The following is a 23,770-nucleotide window of genomic DNA, read 5'->3' on the forward strand; positions in this document are numbered from 1 at the left end:
GATCAAACTGTCAAACTAGGCATTCCTGATCACATATGAATCAAGCTTGTGTTACTGCATTTCTATTTCTCACCTCAAATGTGTTCAGAAACATATTTTAGTGTACTACTGTAATACGAGAACATTTCCCGGCCACCATTTATTCTGATTGAAAACGGATGAGCCACAACCAATCACCAACCAACTCGCTGTACATTATTACGACGTTATTTGGTCCGTTGCGACTCAGTACATTTTGTTTGTTGTAGAATTTCTACCTTTTGAGCAAAAGGGAATACCACTGCCCCTCTGTTTTCTCTGGTCACAGTTTTAAAAATATTTGCGTCTTTCTACTGCATAGACACCCCAGTTTTGTAAAAAGACCATACCTCTTTAATCACAATATTTACAAATCAATAATAATTAATTAACTTGTAGCAGCAGAACCTATTTAAACTGCACTCATGTCCAAGCCTCCCGCTAACCTTCTATCATACTTTATGCTGTTATAATAAACTGGTAAACCTTCTCTTTCCCTTTCCTCATCCAAGATGTTGACACATTATATCTTATTGTCTTCTACTCCTTGTCTCCAATACACAAGCACATGTGGTCGCTGACTCCTCAGAAGCGATTAACAGAAGCACACGCTGAAAAGCTTTCACTAATTGTTCATTTTTCTGTTGCTTCCAGAACATTCTCCGGGGCTGCAGTGTGCTGTTGGGTCCTGGTACCTCTGGGCTTTGGCGGGCTCTCACTCAGAGTCAGAACCACGTCCCGGGCGGCGGGCCAGCCGGGATGACAGAGCTGCTGGAGCAGTATGCCCAGAATCTAGCCCAGAACATGAAGCTCACCTACCTCAACCCCGTGGCGCTGGTTGCTCCAAACATAAGTGAGTTCAGAAAGACTGCACACATAGTCACAGACACGCTGACATGATAAAATAGATAATCACTAGTCAGACTCAATAAAAGAGAAGAAGACAGTAATACATTCTTAATCTGTACAGACGATTTGCTGCGGTTTCCTCATAATACTGTAAATCACTGCTGTGAAATCAGCTAAAATGACTGATTGTAAAGTGGGAGATGAACAGCGCTAATGCAAATGATGATGGCACAGCCAGAGCACTGGCAGCCGCTCAGAGAGAGGAATTTCACACTCCTACAGCACACAGCAACTAAGCACACACACAAAAACCCTGAAGCGCTGTAGCACTGGCCAATATACATCATTTAGATTTACAGATGCCAGGCACACACACACACACTCACAATCTGAACACCTAATACCGCCTAATAACACTTTTTTTTGGGCATTTACTGTAAATGAAAAGTAGGTTAGACACACACAGACGCACGCACGTTACTGTATGCTTGGTACACATCTGCAGGTTTGGCCATGTCCCCTGTGTCATCTGGTTTCTGGCACGCCGTCACTTGTACATTTTGCTATTTTACACATTTTTCTGTCACTTTAGTTGTGTTGAACATATTGTTAAATAATCTGTAGCACATGCAACAAAAGTTGTTGAAATAGCAACCACAGCTCTGGCGGGGATGAAGCCAGACAATGAATTTCACACTCAGTTAATGCTCTTAGCTACACAAACAGATTCAATTCCTAGTAAATACCGTGCACTCAAAACTTGTGAAACTCATCAAAGTTACTGAATCTTGCCTTACCAGCTTCTTCCAGTTAGATCGGTAATACAGTTAATCCCGAAGACAATATAAGTTGCCTGTCTTGGTTGCTTTTTTCCCTTTTCTATGCGACTTATGTTTCTTTCTTACGTCACTTTATATGCTTCCTCTTTGGAATCCACCCAAAATGCTGTTAAGTAACCATAAACCGACAGCCTGATGCAGATTCCCAGATGGAGAGCATAGAAGTATGAGCAGCAGTGAAAGCAGAAGGAATAAGAAATACAGCCAACGCTAAATTTCACACTCCTACACTCACACAAACACAGACAGTTAATGCTCTCAGCCAAATGGGATGTGAATAACCAGGGAAAGGATATGGAGGGACCTGACACACCCATCTGTTATCTTCCAATATATAGAGTTGCTTTTAATACTGTTTGTCGTCAGTCATTAGATCATTTCAGACTTCAGACTCTTTCACCACATACCAACAACCGCGCGCGCACACACACACACACACACACACACACACCAATATTATCCTCTCTCTGTATTGAGTGCTGTTCCACTTCTGTTTGCTGGATCAAGTGTTCAGTCATTATTGAACACTCCACATTGACTATGTACTTCCTGTCCGCCACCTCATTCCCTATAATACGACAGTTTCTCTGCTGTGTGTGTGTGTGTGTGTGTGTATGGATTTTGTATTTGCTCTTCACACTCACACCAAATCCACACAGAATAAATTGTTTTATTGACACAGGCAGTTCAGGTTTCCTCTTAAATTGTTTGTAAAGAGGAAAATTAGTTGTATTTTCGAATTAAGAAGAAAATTACTCTACACTTAATGACCCACGGTTGAGTAGAACTGGCAAATCACGTAATGGTTTTCAGCTGCCAGAAAGCTGAAAGGCCACTCTCTAGGTTGTGTAGCTTTGGACCAACAATCGTAGCTGCAGGTTTTTAGCAGCAATACATTACTTTGAACACCACTTTAATTTTGAGACATTAGTATTATTCCCATAAACAAAGGAAACAATCAATTAATGTCAGTCTGTAGTTGATGGAGCAGTTTACTTTGTGTGCCATGAGGTCAGACATGGCAAGAAATACTTCAATGCTTAACGGCATAAAACAGAATGAGGGTGCTGAGCTTCCTGTGGAAATGGAGATAAGCCATGATGGGAGTGTCCTGTATTCTGTAAGACTGCACTTTTTTCAAGAAGTGCTTTTAGCATCTTCACCAGGCATTCAAGTGAATTTGGTCAATAATATTTTCCTGTTTATGTACACTGCGCATTAAAAAACACCTGTTACTCATACTGTGTGTTCATGTGTGTTCATTGCTGCCTGTTTGCTCATCAGTCATGAACCTAGACCGTGTGGAAAACCAGACCCATGTGCGGAGGCGTTTCCCACGTTACCACACCACCCTGTTTCGTGGTCAGGCTTTGTGGGACCCCTACACCCACGTGATACTGCCTCCTGCTGCACTGGTGCCACAACGACAGCAGCAACACAACTGGAAGGAGAAGGAGCGGACAGAAAAAGAACGTAAGAACAGACACACAAATACAAAGTGTAAGTAGCTGAAACTAAGAGAAAAAACTCACACAGACTTTTCCATTTCAGCTTCAGCCCCTCAGAACGCTGCTCCCGCTTCTGTCAGTGTCTTAGCCAATCAGACAGGAGAATATACAGCAGCCAGACGCATTGTTTCGATGCCAGAGCAGCCCATCACCATCGTCATCTTGCTGATCTATCGCAGTCTGGGCGCCGCCCTTCCTCCCAAGTACCACACAGACCGACGAGGAGTGAGGTGGGAATCAATCACACAATAAAAATCTGATTACAACAGATCTCAGGAAGGAAGCATGCTGGATATAGAAATCTGGATTAAGCATGTGTCTTTCATTCAGTAGCAAACAGTAAACCAGAATTGCTTTTACATAACAGAAGCATCACATCATTAGAAAAAAAATAAATTAAATAAATATCTTTCATTTTATAATCAGCAACTTCGTAGAGTTCAAAAATAATAATTAATGCCATTAATCATTTAGTTTATCCTGTAAAATGTGTAAAAACTGAAAAATAGGAAAAATTCTAAGGCACCATTTTCAAATTCTGTATTTGATTCGATTAATTGCTTTATTTATTATCCCCTCTCCTCCCATCTCTCTCCCCCTCTGCTCGTCCTCACCTCACCTCTGGGCTTAATTACAAAGTAATAAACTGTCCAGTTTTCACTAGGTGTCAATAAACAGCCATTTAAGTCTTATCTAGTATACCAATCTCCTTCCTCTCTGCTCACCTTGTCTTCGCCTTTTACACCCTCCTAACCAGGACATCAAACTTTCTGTCTAATCTAGTAGATGTACTGCAACTCTGCACTTTCTCTCCCCCAGGCTTCCCAGACACCCAGTAATGAACTCCCCAGTGGTCAGTATCTCTGTCTACAACAACCAGACATTTGTGGGTGGACACTTGGACCAGCCCATCCTGCTGGAGTTTAAGCTGTTGGAGACAGCCAATCGCAGCAAGCCTCTGTGTGTGCAGTGGAACCACAGCAGTCAGTGAGTACAGATTACACTTGAATACACATGAATACACACACTAGCAGTCTGCATTAGGGCTGGGTATTGTCATTGCAGAAGCTCCACATTGTACTGACACTGTTGATACAACTTAAACTACAGTAAAATATAATATTAGTTTGATGATTATTGTTTTTTATCTTGTTTGCTTTTAAATATGAAATTTATGCAGTATCTGCCTTTAGACTTTCTGGCACTAGACTTATGGCTGCCAGCCTTAATTTAAATTTTTTTCTCTGAAGACCTGTCATACTAGGAAAACAAGAGGTGTAATTAATTATACCTGTGCGTTTCCTGTTATAAAGTGAATTTGACCTTTCATTATTAACCCTCTCTCTCTCTCTTTTTCTCTCTCTCTCTGTCTGCAGGTATGAGATAGGTGGTTGTTGGACAGTCAGGGACTGTATGGTGGTGTACAGGAACACCTCTCATGTCCGCTGTCAGTGCCAGAGACTGGGCACCTTCGGAGTACTGATGGACAGTTCACATAGAGAGGTTAGTGGTCCATCAGTGAAGAAATACTCAGTTAAATGACCCTTATATTGATAAACATTTAATTTAATTCTGATGCCCCCTTTTATAATAGGGCATTTTCTAGCACTGTTTATGCCAGTGCAGGTTTCCCTTTTTTTACTTGAACATCTTAGCTGGTAATTGCTGGATTTAGTCAGTGTGAAACTTTGAAATCCTGGAGAATTAAACCCTGACTGACATTCTGAAGGCTAAAGGAGGCCTTGTTACAGCTGTAGAAGATTTTCCCGGTTTAATACAAAACCCCTGCCCATAGAACCCTAGCATACTAAGTGATGCTGTATAAAATCTTGTCGTTTGTCAGGCAGAAAGACAGGAAACTTGTGGAATCAGAAAGCTCATGCCTTATGATACATGTAAAGTTGTACATTTTTCAGAACATTTATGCTTTATATTGAATTAAACACTTCAATAATAAGGTTACGCACCAGAGGAGGTGTATCCCATTTCCATTCGTGTGAGCTGCTGTCGATGTTCCCTATTTGCCCAAATACAATTCTGGTGTGTCTGTTATGTTTACATGCAGCAAATGCTTTCTGTGCATGCAAAGGCAGTGATGAATTGATTTCTTGCTTTTGATACTGTTTTCCCCTGACAGATTAGAAAGCTCTGCTAGTTTGCGTGGTCTGTTGTTTGATTTGTCCAGATAGTCTAAATAGTTTTTTGTATTCTTTATTGTTGTATTTCTTTTATTTTCTCTTTGAAATAAAGTGTAGTGTAAGTAGTTAAAACACAGAGGACTCCTTGCCAATCTCAGCCTGTTGTACAACTTTAATATTTAGCATTATAAATGAGCTAGTTTTCTGAGCAGCTATATGGTTCATTTTATAATTTGTAGGTATTTTCTTAAATCTTAACAATGTGGTGGCAGGTTCAGCTTTAGGTTCTTCAGCTCATTTACTTACCTTCCAAATACATTTAACGTCTCTGATAATTATGGTAAGTTTGCACTCAGTGAAGCTAGACAGTGGAGGGCAGATGGTGACTCAGGCTGAAGTAGCAGTATTTCAACATGTTAAAATTATTCATTGTCATCTCTTGCCTTATTTCATCATGTGATTTTTCATCTTACTCCTTTTTTACATATGTCTGCCATGCCTCGCTTTCCCATTTTACACTAGTTTCTCACATTTTATTTCTCTAATACTACTCCCCTCCTTTCCTCTGCCCTTCCTTTTCATGTACTCCCACCAAAATGTTATAAATCCAATAATACCTTTTTCCCTTCGCGCACCTCCTTATGAGCAGCAGTTGGAGGGTGATCTGGAGACGCTGGCCCTGGTCACATACTCCTCTCTGTGCGTCTCCATGCTGGCCCTTCTCCTCACTGTCCTGGTGCTCTCCTGCCTCCGAGGCCTGAAGTCCAATACGAGGAGCATCCATTCGAACACAGCAGCGGCCATGTTATTGTCGGAGCTGGTGTTTCTGCTCGGGGTCAATCAGACTGAACAACAGGTAGATACTGGTGGGGGGTTGTGTGCTTGTGTTTCTGTTGCCCTGTTTGTCTGTGATGCTTGTTTGCCTTCCTATTTGCAGCTTTGTGAGCAAACATTTGCTTTGGTCTCAATTGTCTTTTGGTATTTGTATTTATAGCAACATTTTTCAGATTTTGAGGTATACTACTGACCACTAGTAGTGGAAGACTTCCCCTATACTGTAGATGATCATATATATGCTCCTTCTCTGGTGCAGCACTAAAGGTCATATCAAGACATTTTCCAAAGCTAATATTTTAAATTGCTCTTTTACAGTTTTGTTGGAGACAACTTGCTCACTGCGTGCATCTCTACCTCTCAGTGTTGTGTTTCTTTTACTGTTCGCCTTATCCCGTTACACTCAATACTTCCTACATTTTTCCCACTCTGCTCTTTCTCTCTCGATGTTGTTACATCACAAATGTGTATGTGTGTGTTTAAAGAGCAGTGAATCTTGTAGAAAGGGTACTGAAAATATGTGCTCACTCAGCATGAAATCCAATTAATTAAGCTGTGTGCCCCACACAGTCGACTGTACAGCTCTTACAGTGCAACTGGTTACTTCTAGCTGAACAATATGTTCTCTTAATTCATGTACATCATGCTTGGGAGAGCATGTTAGTGCTCGCAGCGGTTGTGCGTGTTTGTGTGCACACTTGTTTTTACATGCTTGCGCATATTTTATTTTTTCTATCTTTTTGTGTGTAACTTGTAGTAGTTTGTGTTCTTGCGTGTTTTTGTGTGTGTGTGGGAGTGTGAAATCCATCGTCTGGCTGTATTCTTGCCAAGGCTGCTGCTATTTTTATGTCGTCTCTGGCCGTGTCATTAGGAATTTGTACTGAGCTTCTTTTGACCTTCAGATCTGGTTCTTGAAAGTCTGCTTGCTTTAATTTAAAGATGCAAATCACTCAATATTTTTTTGAGTAAAGCATTTTTCCATTTTCATAAGTCATTAAGTTTGAGAGAGGCATGTTAACGTTTACATTTTAGGTGTTTATCTGCTCTCATTCAGATTGATAAGTTGCATAGTAATGATGCAAACATATTAATAGTTTGTTTTCTTTGGTACAAACTGAAGTGGAAAAGATCTATTTAATTTGTTCAGGTCAGGTCATCATGTACGATTACAAGTGAGCCCAACCTGCAACCTAAAGACACACCAACATGACTGTTTAGGAAAGGTTATATAATGCAGGATGCAGTCACACATGTAAGGCAACCAGAACTTACTGTATAGAAACTCACTAGAAGCGTGTTCATTAGAAGGAATATTTAGTCAACTGAGAGTTGAATGAGAGTCAAAGCAAATCTGATTTCAGTCCTTGTAACTTAAGCCAAAACAGGCTGGACTGCGCAAGCTTTTTAAGCTGTGATTTGCCTTGTCTGGTGTTTATATTGGTTAAGAACACATATAGCTACAAATGAACAAATCACACCAGACTACCGTTTGTTCTTACTTCATTTTGTTTCACTTGGTATTCAAAGAATGTCTTTGAAAGCTGGTTGTCAGGTGCCAAAAAACATCTATTTTCACTCACAAACGTGTGCTTTTTTAAGTCGTTTCCTGTGGCTGGTTTAGATTTTGCTTTTATTTTGACAAAGAGCACCACAGTGCTCTTAGAAGAAGATGACTTGCACTTTCAGATGTGTAGGTGCTGTAATTCAGTGCCGCTTGAGTTTGAATGGCATCAATACCATCTGGCCAAACAAACAAACCAGACTAAAGGCTCCGGAGTTCAAATAAACCACTCCAGACACGCTTGAATGCAGCCTGAGGGTAATTTCTCAGAAAGCTTAAATGCTAATATTCTGCATTATTCATGGGGACGTCCAGCATTACCACCAAACCAAACAGCAGCACTTAACTGACAAAAGTAATTTGGAAGTTTATCTCCTGCCCTGACAGAGAGTATGAAGATTCATTCCTCATAATATACACTCTAAACCATGGTATAGGACAGACCTCAGATATCTGTTATACCAAATTATATAATCTCTTAGCACTCATTTTACATCCTCTCAGCATCCATGCAGCATCACATCTATGGCAATAAAGACAGCTCTTCATGTGTAGCAATACTGTTTCATAGATAAGAAAATAAAGATAAATAAACCAATCATGGACTAAGTTGTGTGGTTCAAAATGTGTATTACTAATACAGAAATGTTATTGGTAGCGCTTCATTACCTTAAAAGCTAAGTGTGAAATATAAGATTTTAAATGAATTATTCAAACAACTGGAGTGTAAATATGCTTCAACTGAACTGATAATACCCCTTAAAACCAGTAAACAGATTAGCGTTATCTCTTTTTTCTTGTTGCCTCTACTATTGTAAATATATTATGTTACATGAACGCTTTCAGACTTTTTACAAACATAACTGCTTTGAAACCCATTTTACCTGCGGGGGCATTCTTTACTATGTGTACTTTACTCTACTGATGATGCTTACTGTTGTACCCATAACCGTGGTTAAGAACGCACTCCTGGGTGTTATTACTATAATTCAGCATGTTAACGACATCCATTTACATTCATATCAGTTATTTTGTGCATTTCCTGGAGATATAATGTAACACACTGCCATAAACTCTGTTCATTAGTCACGTTGGTAATTAAATCATGAATGCCTGTTACTTCACCGCTGACACCTACTGTGCTGTAATAAAGACTTGTTGGTTGCTTACCAAGATGTCTGCTCTGCAACTGTCACAAAAATCAATACAAAGGATTATATTTTGTTATCTCTCACCTTCTTTTCTTTACATTTTTTCTTACCTCTCCCTCCCTTCTTTTCTTCCTTGTTTCACACCTTCTCTGTCCTCCTCCTTCACCTCTTCCTTCTTCCGGATTTTCCTTCTCTTCTCCACCTTTCTGCCTTTCCTTCTGTGTTCTCCATCTTCGTCTTGCTTCCTTTTCTTTTTTCTCCTTCTTTCCTTTAATCATTCTCTTTCTCCCTCTAGTTCCTGTGTACGGTCGTCGCCATCCTCCTGCACTACTTCTTCATGTCCACGTTTGCCTGGATGTTCGTGGAAGGCCTTCATATCTACCGCATGCAGACCGAGCAACGCAACATCAACTATGGGGCCATGAGGTTCTACTATGCGATAGGCTGGGGCGTGCCCGCCATTATCACAGGTAACACACACATTCACACACACACACGTAATGTCTCTGTGATGTTTGTCGGAAACATGTCTGCGCTTCCATGTATTCACATAGTCACACATGTCTATGCCACATTTATACACAGTCATTTATGTGCACGGACACACATGCACAATGAGTCTGGCTGTGTAGATAAGGTGTCCTATTACACACTTGTATTAAACAGGTTTTAGTGACATTTTAATATAGAGATAGTAAAGCACTGACACACACACACACACACACACACATATTTACAGTTTCCATCCGGACTCACACAAGCTGTCAGCTCCCCTCGATCTGTTGCTGTTTTTGTCACTGTCACACACACACACCGACCGCTGTCTCACCTTGCCTCAAGTATGGATCTGTCTGCCCCACACACACTGGCTGCATGTCTCTTTTCCTCAGGCCCAGAGGTGTGTTTATCTGTCTGTCCATCTTTATTTAAGCCTTTCCTGTCTCTCTTACTTTTGCAATTCAATTTGAAAATTCTTTATACCCACAACTGTCAAAACCTTGACAGTGCTGTCCGAACAAGTATACAGAAGGAACAGTGACTTCACATAGTGACTGCTTCTGGCACCTTCGTACAGGTCTGGTCATGGAGAAGTGGCTGTGCACAAATAATGGATGAGTAAGATACAATCTGCCATGATGAAAAAGAATCAATTTCATCAGTGATGTTCTCAGTAAAGATTACTTGCACGTAAATACAAAAGTAATGACATGGATTTCTTCACTGTTTTGTCTGTAAACACTGAGTTTAATTAACTCAGTTATAAATTATTGCTGTTTAAACAGCCAGCAGGATAATTTAAAACATCTTTAATATAATAAATTACTTCTAATCTTTACCAACACAAATATTTACCTGACAGAATCCTGTTCCATTAATTAGTCACACTCTATTAATATCTAATATTAATGCCAGCAAGCTAACATTGAATTTATCAGAAGCATCAGTGATAAGGTCCAGTAGAGGTATGGAGTATAGAGTATGAGGAGAGAATCTGAAATCTCTGAAGACACAGTAATGTAATGAAGCTTTTACTGCCCGTTTCTCAGGAGCTGATCCCATCCAACACAATGTTTTGTCACCTAAAATAAAACTAGAATTAATTGGGACATGTTCTGTTGTGTCTCTGACCTTTCCTGCCACTGTCCTTCAGATAATTACATGCTGTCACATACTGTCTCTGTCCCCTCTTTCTGACCGTAGAAGAGATCTTAAAGTAGATCTGTCTTCTTGTCGTCTGATCTGACTGTCTGTCTCTTCACTGCAGGCCTGGCAGTGGGCTTGGACCCTGAGGGTTACGGGAACCCAGACTTTTGTTGGATCTCCATCTATGATAAACTCATCTGGAGCTTTGCTGGTCCTATAGCCATCGTCATACTGGTAACTGTCTCCCCATCTGTCTGATATAAAGTAGTTAATGCTGCATGCACAGAATCCTGAATAGATATATAGTGTAAACAGTGATGTGATAGAGAATGGTAGGGTAGAAACTGTTCTTGAAATAAAATGTGTAAATGTGTGTGTTTATGCTCCTTCTTCCCTGCCCGTGAATCCCTGGCTGGGCACTATTCCAAAATTTGGAGAGTCATATCATCAGTCATAAGTGTCAGCTCTCCAAAATGAATTTGACAAAAAAGACCCACTTGAACTCTGCTAGACCATAATTTTAATTACTCCCCACATCAAGTTAACGTCTTTGACTTTACAACTTCACTGCGGCATTGTAGACATTACCCTGTGCCAGCTTTTATAATGTTTATGTACAATTATAGTGCATTGTAATCAGTAATCAGTTTTATTCATTTCTACACTTTCTAACCTTTATTCATATTTATTTCCTTTCTTCTTTCCATCCTCCTATTGTGCTTGCGATTTTTAAATACTGTTTGAGCAAAGGAACAAAACAGAATTGAGCAACTGATAGACTTCAATAATTAGACCTTTTTTTCTTGTACATAAGTATTTTATCCACATTGATTTTGTTTCATCTGTTTACTCTCATCCCTGATGTTGCTAAAGGCAGTATTGGATTGGCTGAAATGCATTAAAAATGTTCACTTACCATTCCTATTGATCCCTCTTTATCCAGATGAATGGAGGGATATTCATGATTGTAGCCAAGATGTCCTGCAATCCCTCCCAGAAAGAGACCAAGAAGCTCCCAGTCATGTGAGTAAATTACTTTTATCACTTTCAAAAAGTGACTTTGTTGCTATTTTTGTTGACTGTGGGATTACGTTATGTAATCCCACAGTCCCTCATTACTGCACTACTCATGTTTGGAGGAAAAATCTAGTTTTCTTTCATTTCAGGCTTCAGAGGGTAACTGTATAAAGACGGTCTGGACTGTCTTAAAAGAAGCATTTGCTAATTTGAGTCTGTTGTATAATACTTAAAGTATTTATCTGCTGTACACACGTACAAGTCAAACATCACGCTTAATTGATAAAATTGCTATGAGGCATATGGAAATTTTTGGGAAAAGCTTAGAAGCTTCCATCAACTTAAGATGAGATTTATTGATTGCAACTGAAGTGTCACAGCATCAAAATAAAATTCATAAACAAATGTGCAGAATAGATAGTTAACCTAAAAAACCCCACAATACTATCGGTTATAAGCATCTACTATATACAATGTTTATATTATTTTGCTAAAATGTAGAGCTACACCTGCATATGTGTAATGTGTAATGACAATAAAGCAGAACCCAACTGAAGCAAAATTAGAAAAATGATACTTGAAGTACTATACAACATACATTTATATTTTTGTTTGTTGACATTTATCAGATTATAGTGATAACCTCACAAAACCACATAAGTGTACTTTTAAAAAATTGTTTGTGACTGGTGAATTAACAGGAAACAGAGGGGAATATATATGTATTTCTTTCTTCTCTGATTTGATAGACAATGATCATGCCGTGCTATGTAATTGATCCAATAATATGTGCATAAACGACACAAGGAAGTCACTTAAGCCATGTGTGTGTTCTCTATGAACTTTTTTTCCCTGCTGGCTCTCTAATCCCTGTTGTTAACATGTACCGTTCCTAGTAAAATCTTAACCATTATCTTAAGACATCTAAGTTGTACATGTAGCGATGCAGCATGTTAATGTTTTCTGTTTCCAAAGAACTGCAGGCATCCAGTACAGCTGCCAGAGTGTGTTATATCACAGATTCATCCTGGTGAATCCAAATCTAACCTCTTTTTCTCTGTGTTTCTCTGTCCAGTGCTAGTATTCGCAATGCCTTCCTGCTGTTGCTGGTAGCTACCTCCACCTGGCTCTGTGGTCTGATGGCTGTGAACAACAGCATCCTGGCTTTCTACTACATATTCGATGTTCTCTGCCTAGTGCAGGTATGAGCAAGGTGTCCTAGCTGTAGGTGGGCCACTCTAGTTTGAAGGATAAATACATGTTGGTGTACCCTAGCACTGATTAGAAGCTCCATCATGTTAATTAAAGCCTTAACATTTTTACATACAGTACCTCAAAATGACTGGCCAAATAATTGTTATGTTTCTTATTGCTGGAGTCAAAACAGAAAGATTTAGATCTTGTGTGCCCTAAGGAGAAGACATTGATCATTTTATTGATCATAAAACATCTGCAAGGATCTTGCAAATTAGCTTCATAACTTAGATGTTTATTTGCTTTTTATGGTCTCTCTCTCACTCTTTGTCTTTCTACCTGTCTCTATCACTCTCTCTCTCCCAGGGTTTGTCGGTGATGCTGGTCTTCACTGTGTTCAACTCAGAGGTTAAAGAGGCCTGGAGAGTCGCCTGTTTGGGTAAGAAGAGCCCTGGAGAAGACCCACCAAGACCACCGCAGAACACTGTGAGTTACACACACACACATACAGCATTTGTATTTATACTATTGCAGCTTGTCTCTGCTAAACCTAAAATGGTTTTATGTTGTCTGGTTTCTTGGTCTGAATTGATATTACTATGGAATCATTGGCAGCAAACATGCAAAAGTACTGATTAAAAAATATTTTACATAAGTTATAATATCATAATGTAGGCATTAATGCACAATAATAATTTGCAGGGTGAATCTAAGACCCTGATGTCTTGCTGTAGGTTTTATTTTGTTCTAAGATATTCCCTTTCCTCGATGCACATTCTCACTGTCCATTAATAGACACAAAAGCCCTCCTGCCCTCCATTCCTCCTTCCCTCCATCCATCTATCCATCTCTCCTGTCCTCCTCTCCTCTCCTTCTCCCCTCAGGGTTTGTCTCTGACCCAGATAAAACAATATACTGACCAGGGGAACTTACAAAAGCAATGTGCAGTGCCTATTTAGAGTGTGTGTGTGTGTGTGTGTGTTTGTATAACCCTGTCCTGCCTTCATATATTTCCATCACTCTCTCTTCTATCTTGTATGTGTGTTTATCAGTTCATAGCTCACTGCACTCAAACCCTAGTTTTCTTTAGCCTCTCTTTTAAACACACTCATTATCTCTCCTCTGTGCTAGTGCCAGTGTGTGTGTGTGTGTGTGTGTGTCCAACATCCACCTTTAATCTCCTCCTCTATCAAGTGAACTTCATATGTAGCCTGGATGTGTGTGTGCATGAGACATTTGTGTTACATGCATGTAGATGTGTGTGAATGTGAGTTTATACGTAATTCATTCCACCCTTTTAACCCCCATTTCCTCCAAAGCTCTTCCTGTCCATCACTGAGGCATCTGCAGAAAAATGATTGCCTGACAGAAACTATTATTAGTCACACACTATGATGTTTTTACCTCAGATGGACTGTATGTACAAATGAACGCATACTTTTGCCTATCTGACTCATACTGTATAATATTTTATGTATGACTTAAGATGTGTGCCATTTCTAGGCTAGCTTCTGCTCCACTAGCCTAGCATTCTCGTTCTCATTCTTTTGTCCCATGAGTCTTGGGAAGCCATAGTGAAATATGGGGGTTGTAGTTTTTATATGATAACAAAATGTCTTTGTTAAAATGACAATTTGGACATTTTAAGTACTCATTATCTTATGATGAATGCAAAAATATATAATGTAACAGAGAAGCACAAGTTAAATCCATAATGAGGGTTGGATTTTGACTCTTGGTACAGTGTCTGTGCATGTAAAACCGATTTAATGTATTTTTTTATGTTCCAAAAGCATCATCAAGGAGGAAATGTATTTTTCATTAAAAAAAGATAAAGGGCTATGTGCTCTACCCTTAAGTCTAAGGTTTGGTGTTATATTATCTGAATAATGTTAATGCTTCTTATTTCTCTGAATTTAACCTCACTGTCAACATTTGTGTGTGTGTGTGTGTGTGTGTGTGTGTGTTTTCAGGCTCAGAACCCCTATCACAATGCATCTCTGTTGGAGCAGAGCGGGCTGCACCGCATTACCCTGGGAACTTCCACCATCTCCTCTGTCAGCTCTGCCAGGTACATACACACACAAACGTTCAAACAGACACATACACACACAATGTATACACACATTACAACTTTTATCAGCAAACTAGAAATCAGTTTGGATAGTAACTTCCACAAAATAAATAAATGAAAAAAATAAATAATAAATTATCCTTAAAATAGGAATCTGTCAGGTTTGATTGATTCTCTGTGACTGTGATTTGAAGTTGCTTCAGGGAGGAAACTCCTTCGCCAATAAAAACCTGTCGTGTATTTTGTGGGTCAGTGGGGTAAAGATGAAGAGTATTGGATGGAACAATGTACTGTACTGTATGTAGAGCAACACTAATGTACTCTGAGAGTGGCCGTTGGTGTCTTTATGGCTCAGTGATTGTCTTGTCTGTCTTTGTGCGTATGTGTGTGTTTGTGTGTATCTGTGCATATACCATACTGTACATACTATATATATGTATGTGTGTGTGTGTGTCTCTCTATCTATTTTTAACTTGCACACATACACAGTATATTGTATGTGTGTGTGTGTATAATCACTTCTCTCCTCTGTCCTTGTTAGAGAAAATCTTTTGGCTCGTCAGACTCTGGAACAAAACATCGTCCACACTGGAGCGACAGACCTGGATGTAGCCATGTTCCACAGAGACGGAGGTAAACACACAGAGACAAACAAACCAAGTACACAAACATGACCATGGTCAAAAACACAATCACACATTTTTAACGAGCTCTAGTGACACATTGCCCATTTCTTCACCCCAGGAACTCTATTTTCCTTTACTTTCTCTGTCCAAATGGGTTACATTGAAGATTAAGCTCACATACCAACAAGGAAGAATAACAACTCATCAATCATTTCTTTCTTTCCCTTATACACTTTTTCTTTTTCTCCTTCTCTCTTCTCATTTATTGCCTTTCTGCCTCTTTCTTTCTATGTTTGCCTCTCTTTCCTTCTTCTCCCTCTCTACTCCCAGGTGAGGACTCTGATTCGGACTCAGACCTCTCCATGGAGGAGGAGCGCAGTCTTTCCATCCCTTCCTCTGAGAGCGAGGACAATGTCCGGCTACGTGGGCGCATCCAGCGGCGATTCAAGCGCTCCAATCACAGCGAGCGCCTGCTCACCGAACCCACCCACAATGGCACCAAAGGTAGATGAGAACCTTAGTGATTTACCTACACATTTTCTCCTGTTTTGCTTTTTTTTATTGGTGAAAATACAGGCAGAGCACACGTTTTGTTTGAAGGTATGTTAGAATTTTAAATAAAATTAGGTCCAAATGAAAGTTTGTTTTTGCTTTTTAAGGCATTTCTTTGCAAGGTTAAAAAGTAATGGTTAAGTGTCTTGCTCAAGCACACTTCAGCATTTGATGGATAAAGGCACTCACATGTTAGCTCAAAGCACTAGAGCCTATCCTATCTCACATTGGGTGAAAGGAAGAATACACCCTGCACACGTCACCAGTCTATTAAGAGGACAACACATTTGGACAAACATTAATTTATACACCTTCAGGCCATTAAGAGTCAGTTAACCTTACCTGCATGTCTTTGGTGTATGAGACGGAAAGCCCCTTCTCATCAACGAGTCGTACAGTTTAGGTCCCTGCTGTAGAAAAGGTCTTCAGATATGTAGAAACATACAAGAGAAAATGTCAGTGCCAGTAGTCATTAATCAATATCTTCTTTCTTCTGATACACATGAAAAGATGTCATGCATAATATATGAGTTTATGCACAAGGTATGTATTACAAATGTCATGCATATACAATGTTCTGTGAAAGGTTTCACAATGAGAAAAGGCCAGACATGTGCAAATCTATAAATCAATGTAAGTAATCAATTCTTAGCTTAATAACCCATCTGGATCACATGAACTCTATTTGGGGTAAAGCATGGTCCAGAGCTTTCAGTTGAATAAAGGAGGACAGGATCCAGATGGCCAGTACAGTCCAATCAATTCATCAATGCAGTCAAACAGAAGGGCCAGAGCAGTGCTGAGGGATGTGGGCTTTTTACTGAAAGGTCACAGTTTGAAGATGATGGCATATTCGTTGTGACAAAGCATAATCCCCTAATCTATTCAGGAGAGCCATCGACTGGGCAGTGTTAGAGGACTGTGCATAACCGAGTGTTAAGTGTTAAGTGTTAAGTGGACAGCTGAAAAATACTTTTTTTGTTTTTTTTGTTGCTGCATTGTTTAAAACCATGTTAAACCGGTAAAAAAAAGGCGTGCTGAACTCTTAACGTTTAGAACAATATGTGGTTGTCAAAGTAAGTGCTTGTATGTTATAGTTGTAATGAATAATGATTATTTAATTTCTTGATGGACAGAAATTAATCTGCAATAATTTTGATAATCGATTAATCGCCAAGTCATTTATCAAGAAAAAACTCCAAGCATCATCATCATTATTGTAAAGTGAATCTCATAGTTGATCTGAGAAAACAAGCAATGTGAAGACGTCACGTTGGGCTCAGATATTTTAAGATTCACTATTTTTTGACTTTTTTTTTAAAGATTATTTAAAAAAAATATTGACAGATTAACTGATAATGGAAGGAATCTATAGTTGGGGAACTCCACCATTTGTGGGAGAAGATGTGTACTTTTTCATGGAACAGTGTGTGTTTTACATGTTAAAACCATGATTTTTTACCATTTGTGATACTAATATGACACTTTTAATTTGTCTTGGTTGTCATTTCATAATGAACATATGCTATTTGTCTCCTGACACCTGCTATATGATACAGACATCTGTTTTGTGTTTGTTAGGATGCACATGCGGAAAAAAATGTAGCATAATGCTTGATGTCAAATTAAAAAGATGAATATGAGGCATAAGAACATATCAGCGGCTTTGCGAAACTGGTGTTTACTGGCTTTAATAATACATACAAATCATAAATACATTAGTGTGACAGGAATAATAGTGATTATTGTCCACTTTCCCGAAATGTCTCCTTTTTACTTAATGAGCTTTTTTGCTGAACATGTTTCCCACAGCAGATTTCACATCATGAATTTTTATTCTTTTTGTGTGTGACAGATCTGGATGGCAATGACCTTCTGTCATACTGGCCAGCTTTGGAGGAGTGTGACACACACACCCTGCAGAAGTGGGGATCAGAGCGCCCCCTGGGGGCAGATTACAGCAAGGACGCTGCTAACAACAACCAGCCTGATGCAGCGCTGACCAGTGGGGACGAGAACGGCCTCACCCAGCCACACAGGCACCGCAAGGGTAAGAAAAACACAAAAACAGACACATCCACTAAAACACACAATCTAAGGGCACACTGACATTTTGGATTTGCTTTTAATACTATTGTTATCTTTGTTCTGTTCTTACCCAAATTATAATTCATCAATATTTTTTAGATGTTATAGAGACAATGGCACATGGAAACTGATTATGAAGCATACCTTTAAAAAATGAGGTAACAAACATACAAAAATAATGTTCATTAACAATGTAGTTAACAGATTAATTAACAGATATGTACCTATAAGAAATGTGTGCTTTTGTTCTTCTTTCTTTACTGTTGCTATGTTACATTTGCAGCTTTGGAGGGCAAAAATCAAGTGTAATTTGCAGTTTTTATAGTTTTTTGGCTGTGCCTCTTCGGGTCAGTGTCTGGCCTGTATTCTATTCTAAGTATATTATCTTCTTCATTATACTGTTTAATAAAAATCTCCAGACATCCTGTCTTACCAGTCATCAGAAGGAAAGTGGGGCATTTTGCCAAGAGCAAGAAAGGAGATGTTAGCTGTGGAGTTGAATCAGCAAAGCATCATTTAAAAGACAGCTCAGTATCTAAGTCTTTATCTGCTGAACATGCAGTTCGTCTGTTATGCATTTTAATTATTTCAATACACCCTCACTGTGAACTAGCATTGCCCTCTCTTGTAAGGATGTCCCCCAAAATAATTATATCTTATCTATCATTTTTGTTTTAATTCTTTATCACATGTGCATATCACGCAGGACTTTGTGTACCGCCACATAAAACTGCAGCTGAGTGGCCCCTATGCATAAAAAATGACTTGAACAACACAGTGTACTGCTTCAGTCAAGGTCTAAATCTGGCCCTAAAAGCATGGGTGACACTTTTATATGTGCAATATGTTCTATACTCAGAATACATACATATAAAATTGGCAAGTGTGCACATACACACAGAGGCACACACATATGCAAAGACACACTGAGAGTGAGTGAGTGAAGAAATGCAGGCAAAGTTTGAAATCAGTCATGTTGCCTGGAAGCATGGATGACATTTTAAGGAAAGTATTAAAACACACAACACATTTACACACACACACACACACACACACACATATATAAAATGGCTGAAAGCAAGAAACTGATGTATTTTAGTTTCATGACTCATTTTGAAGTCTCCCTCAAGATTTCGAGATTACTCAGATGGTATTTTGATTTATAAAAAGTTAACCGTGAGCGTAGACCTAAATACGTCATTAGTTAGTTCAGAACACTTCTCTATCCCTAACTTCCTTTTCTTCTCATCCCCCTCTTCCACCATCACACTTGTTCTGCTTACAGCTTTCCCCCCCGTCACCTTCAACCCCTGTATCCACTTCTTACTCTCCTGGTGCCTCAATCCTTCTTTAACTTTCTTCTTATTCTCTCCTCCCAGGTATCCTGAAGAATCGTCTTGGCTGTCCCCCAGCACTCCAGGGTCTTTCCAGCATGGGCCGGGTCCCCAGTGAGCTCAACTGGTACCGAACCTCTACTTTGGGCCACCGGGGCGTTCCTGCGGCCTCCTACGGTCGTATGTACTCTGCAACGGCTGGCGCCAGTGGAGGTTCCGGCTCTCTTTCCCAACCAGCTTCCCGCTACTCCTCCAGGGAGCACCTGGACTCGCTGGCCCGGAGGCAGCTGTCCAGGGATCCACTAGGGAGGCAGACGATTGGGGGATCAAGGGACCGGCTGGTCTCGCGTAGTTGTAGGGACAACCTAGATCTCTTACCCAGGAGGAGAGAGCTGGGGCAGGGAGCAGGGCTAGGAGCCTTGGGGCTGGAGTCTCAGCGAGTCTCATCCTCCAGGGAGAACTTGACAGGATCCAGGGACAGACTGGACAACCACCACACAGGAAGTGTCCACGCTTCGAGGGAAGACTTGAGTGGAAATGGAGGTGGAATGGAGGGATACCTCAGTGGATCAAGGTCGCAGCTGAACACGCTTACTCGACGGCAGGCCTCATCCCGGGAGCATCTGGGGGGGGCACTGATGAGCAGTAGGTCGAGAGAGCAGCTTGATACCAACGGAGTCGGAGCCCAGGCTCAGCCGTGTCGGGAGTGGCTCCGCACACTGCCTCCCCGGCAGCCCTCGCACCCAGACCAGCCTCCCTCCTCCTCCCCTCCTCCCCCAATCTCCGAGGAACCCCAGCAAGAGCAGCACCCTGCTTCAGCTCACGTCAGGGGACGACTGGATTCTGCACCTCCATGTAGGTACCCCGGTCAGACTGTCCCCCAGGTCGCAAGTTCAAATCCAAACCCTCTGGGTCGACAACCATCCAGTGAACATCTGGATATTCTGTCCTCCATCCTGGCATCCTTCAGTTCCTCCGTCCTCACTCCTCCCCCCGCTGCATCTAACCCTGGGCCTAATGGCTCTGCCCACGGACCCTCCCCCTCCCCGCCTCAGTCTGCCACCTCCCATAGCATATCTGAAGTCTCCCCTGACTCAGAGTAAGTCCTTCTGTGTGAATAAATCTGCCTCGAATGACCCTCTCCTTCCATCTTCTTGTTCTCCTGATTATGTTGCACTTTAATCCTCTGTAAACATCCTCTTTGACTTTCACATTCCTGCATCTACTCCTATTTCCTCCTCTCTTTTTCCTTCCTCAGCAGCTCCGTAGGGATCATGTCCACTCTTCAACTCTTTGCCTTACCTCTCTTATTGTTCCTTTTCCATCTTTTTTTATCTCAACCATGCTCATCTTACTCATCTCCCTCAGTTCCACTTCATACTTTTCAACTTCTTTAACTTCTAGTCCCTCGTGTCTTAGTCTATTTTATTCTGTTTCACAATTCTATCTTCTTCTTCTCTCTTTGTCTTTCTACCTCTAACAGCTCATTTCATATATTTATATTCCCTATTGTGGGACAAATAAAGGAATATCTTATCTTATCTTATCTTATCTTATATTTCATTCATATATTTATATCATTTTCATGTCTAAGTGAATATCCAATCTGTGGAGAACTTGCTGTATTCAACTACTGATGACTTATCTCCCTTTCCTTTACCTCAGAGCCAACAGAAGTGAAGGACAGTCTTGATGACAGCCTCCATATCCCTTTATGCATTGCGATAGTGCTTGGAACACCAGGGACAAGTTCAAAGGTCATGAATGGCCCTGAACCAGTGAGACACCCTGGGACATTGGAGGACTAGAAACAAACTTGAGACAGAGGAGACAGAGTTGGAGAGAAAGTAATACAGAGAGGACAAAAGAGGATGTTTGTGGGCGGTTTGTACTGTATAAATTAAGTCCCACCGCCTACAATGATCTGTGACATTTCTTTGGACGATGAGTCAACCACCTCTACTACCTAAAAACTGTTGAAGACAAACACAAACTCCTCAGATTTCAAAGGCAAAAGTCATCTTGATGCAGACAAGATCCGTCTAAAAGAAAAAAAAAGAAAAGACTGTAAATAACATTTTTATACATTTTGTATCTTTTTCATTGGAGATGAAGAAGAAGTCTCTTGTGATGTTTTCTTTTTTTTTAAATGATTGTGTCCGTGTGAGGCTGTGAGTGAGGTTGATGCGAGTGCAGTCTTGTTCGTTGCTGAGGGAGAGAATTTCCCCTAGAAAGAAAAAACAACCCCCAAAATTTCTCCCTGAAAACAGTTTTCCTAAAAAAACTTTTCTTCATCAACTATGTGTATAGCGACAGGGGTCCGGCAATAGTATCTGATGAGATTATTGAAACTACGACATGTGGCTGAAGGGAAAATATCAAAGTAGCGAGAAGTGATTGTAAATAGAAGAAGGGATTATTATAGAGAAGAGATTTGATGGAACAAGATGATTGTGCAGAGAAAGATGGCCAACGTTAAGCTAAAACACCACATGAGGGTTCAGAGTTCAACAATTAAAGCTTAGTCACCAGTGTCCAAGTATCAGCTCTTTCAGGAGATTGTGCTGTTTTGTGATCCACTGTATATGAATGTGACCTTGTCATCTGTCTGTGTATTTCTGTGCCTGGTGCTGTCTGACCCAGACCATATCAGTCGATTGATATTACAAGACCATATCTTTAGTGTTCTGGAGACCTGGTGGGTGAGGGTAGATGTCTGTCTGCCTCTCTCTGCAGGAGGCTGTATCATGTAACAACCATTTAAAGCCCCTCAAGGCATCTTGCACTTTGATGCACCACGACTCAACCTGCCTCAAGAGACGCCACGGGAGCAGCCGAATCTCTCCGGCAGCATCCAGAAGACTCATTATAAAAGCTTCTCATGCAGAAGTTCTGTTCAAATCCAAGCCAAAGGGACAACTGCTTCAGATTAGTACGATACATCAATGTTTACCGTGATGAAAATGACTTGTGCAGGGTGTGAACGCTGTAGATGTAATACACAGTTTTGTTTTAATTGTGATTTGTTTTCATATAATTGTGCCATGGAAACAAGTCTAAAGTGAAAACATGTTTTTAATATTGAGGCCATAGATCTACGCTACAACATAACAAAAATAACACTGTGGTTGGTATTTTATTTAGCTGCATACTGTATAAGCAAACTGGATTTTGATTTGGCACGTAGGAGGAGAGCGGATCAGTGGGTAGGTATTACGAGTCACGTCTTAGTGTGCTCAGATATTTGTTTGGAGACCTGAAAGCAGACCTGCAGTACATATCCAGAATGGTATCTACCTGAATATATTAACTCCTGTTTGTAGCACATTAATCCCATGCCAGATGCTTTTACTTGCTGGGCTGAACATAGTAGCTGGGAAATTACTAAAGAATACCCTTCATATATGAGGAATTTCACAGAAAATAGACACTGGCTCTAAATCTGTCAAGTCCTGACTTTGCTTATGAGCTGTCACTGATGAGGAAGTTCACACCAAAACACATGAATACAGATTTGTCCTCATCGCTGTGCAGAGATAAAGTCTCTTGAAAGATACAGCGTAGCTTCTGCAGCACCGTACCAGTTTGCTGAGGATGTCAGTTGTGTCAGCACTAAAAGCCTCTAAGTGGTTTTGAGATGCAGGTCTTTCCATCAGCTTCAGCTCGTTTCTCTCAGCTGTGTTCAGGCCTTAAGGTAACAAGACGCAGGCATTTGTAAGCAATGGAGACAAGCAGGCAGTCTCCACCAACCGTCAGGCGGATTAAGCGATTGTAGAAAATGGGGTTTCTGCTTGGCCAAAATGTGTCGTCTGCGTGTCCTCGAGCAGAGAGCTTCGTGACAGTCCAAAAATGTTAAATAACATTAGCACAGCAACACAGCAAGAGAGGAAGTGGATAAAAAAAAAAACAAGAATGCTAAAATAGAGCACAATGAGCATTAGAATAAATCATGAGTTACGAAAACAGACAAGGTTGAGAGAAGAACAAATTGGACGTTGCTCATCGCAGAGAGGAAGGAAAAACCCACGGAGAAACAGATGGAAATGTGGATAGTGGAAATAAACACATCTCACACACCTCACAAATGCAAATCTCCCTGCTCTGGCTGCTGCTCAGTCATTCCCATGTCTCTGGGACGTGACAAGGGAACCTATTTGTGACAGTAATATTGCCAAAAAAATGCTCCTGCAGGGAAACGCTGCCCACTCGTCTGTTAAAGCAAACACACATAAAAAAAATCTGACTTTGATTCCTTGTCACTCTTTTCATCCATTTTCTCTATTTATTATTATTTGTGTTCACAGATCTGTATGTTATCATCAACTGACAGTACCTTTAACTTG

General features: G+C 40.4%; 1 protein-coding gene across 1 annotated transcript in view; it reads left to right on the forward strand.

The window, feature by feature from the left end:
* Positions 1 to 23,176, forward strand: part of celsr3 (cadherin, EGF LAG seven-pass G-type receptor 3) — a 98,261-nt gene extending 75,085 nt beyond the window's left edge. The window contains exons 22-38 of the mRNA XM_035656477.1: positions 673 to 871; positions 2,991 to 3,179; positions 3,258 to 3,444; positions 4,034 to 4,201; positions 4,591 to 4,717; positions 6,002 to 6,208; positions 9,194 to 9,368; positions 10,664 to 10,776; positions 11,486 to 11,565; positions 12,635 to 12,761; positions 13,120 to 13,239; positions 14,727 to 14,824; positions 15,369 to 15,460; positions 15,784 to 15,957; positions 17,861 to 18,055; positions 19,473 to 20,526; positions 21,093 to 23,176. Of these exons, the coding sequence (XP_035512370.1) occupies positions 673 to 871; positions 2,991 to 3,179; positions 3,258 to 3,444; positions 4,034 to 4,201; positions 4,591 to 4,717; positions 6,002 to 6,208; positions 9,194 to 9,368; positions 10,664 to 10,776; positions 11,486 to 11,565; positions 12,635 to 12,761; positions 13,120 to 13,239; positions 14,727 to 14,824; positions 15,369 to 15,460; positions 15,784 to 15,957; positions 17,861 to 18,055; positions 19,473 to 20,526; positions 21,093 to 21,120 (3,333 nt within the window). The 3' untranslated portion in view covers positions 21,121 to 23,176. The remainder of the gene's footprint in view (positions 1 to 672; positions 872 to 2,990; positions 3,180 to 3,257; positions 3,445 to 4,033; positions 4,202 to 4,590; positions 4,718 to 6,001; positions 6,209 to 9,193; positions 9,369 to 10,663; positions 10,777 to 11,485; positions 11,566 to 12,634; positions 12,762 to 13,119; positions 13,240 to 14,726; positions 14,825 to 15,368; positions 15,461 to 15,783; positions 15,958 to 17,860; positions 18,056 to 19,472; positions 20,527 to 21,092) is intronic.
* The last annotated feature ends 594 nt before the right edge of the window (positions 23,177 to 23,770 follow it).

Source organism: Morone saxatilis, unplaced genomic scaffold (genome assembly GCF_004916995.1).
Source record: "Morone saxatilis isolate NCDOM2014 unplaced genomic scaffold, NCSU_SB_2.0 Contig15, whole genome shotgun sequence".
Lineage (NCBI taxonomy): Eukaryota > Metazoa > Chordata > Actinopteri > Moronidae > Morone > Morone saxatilis.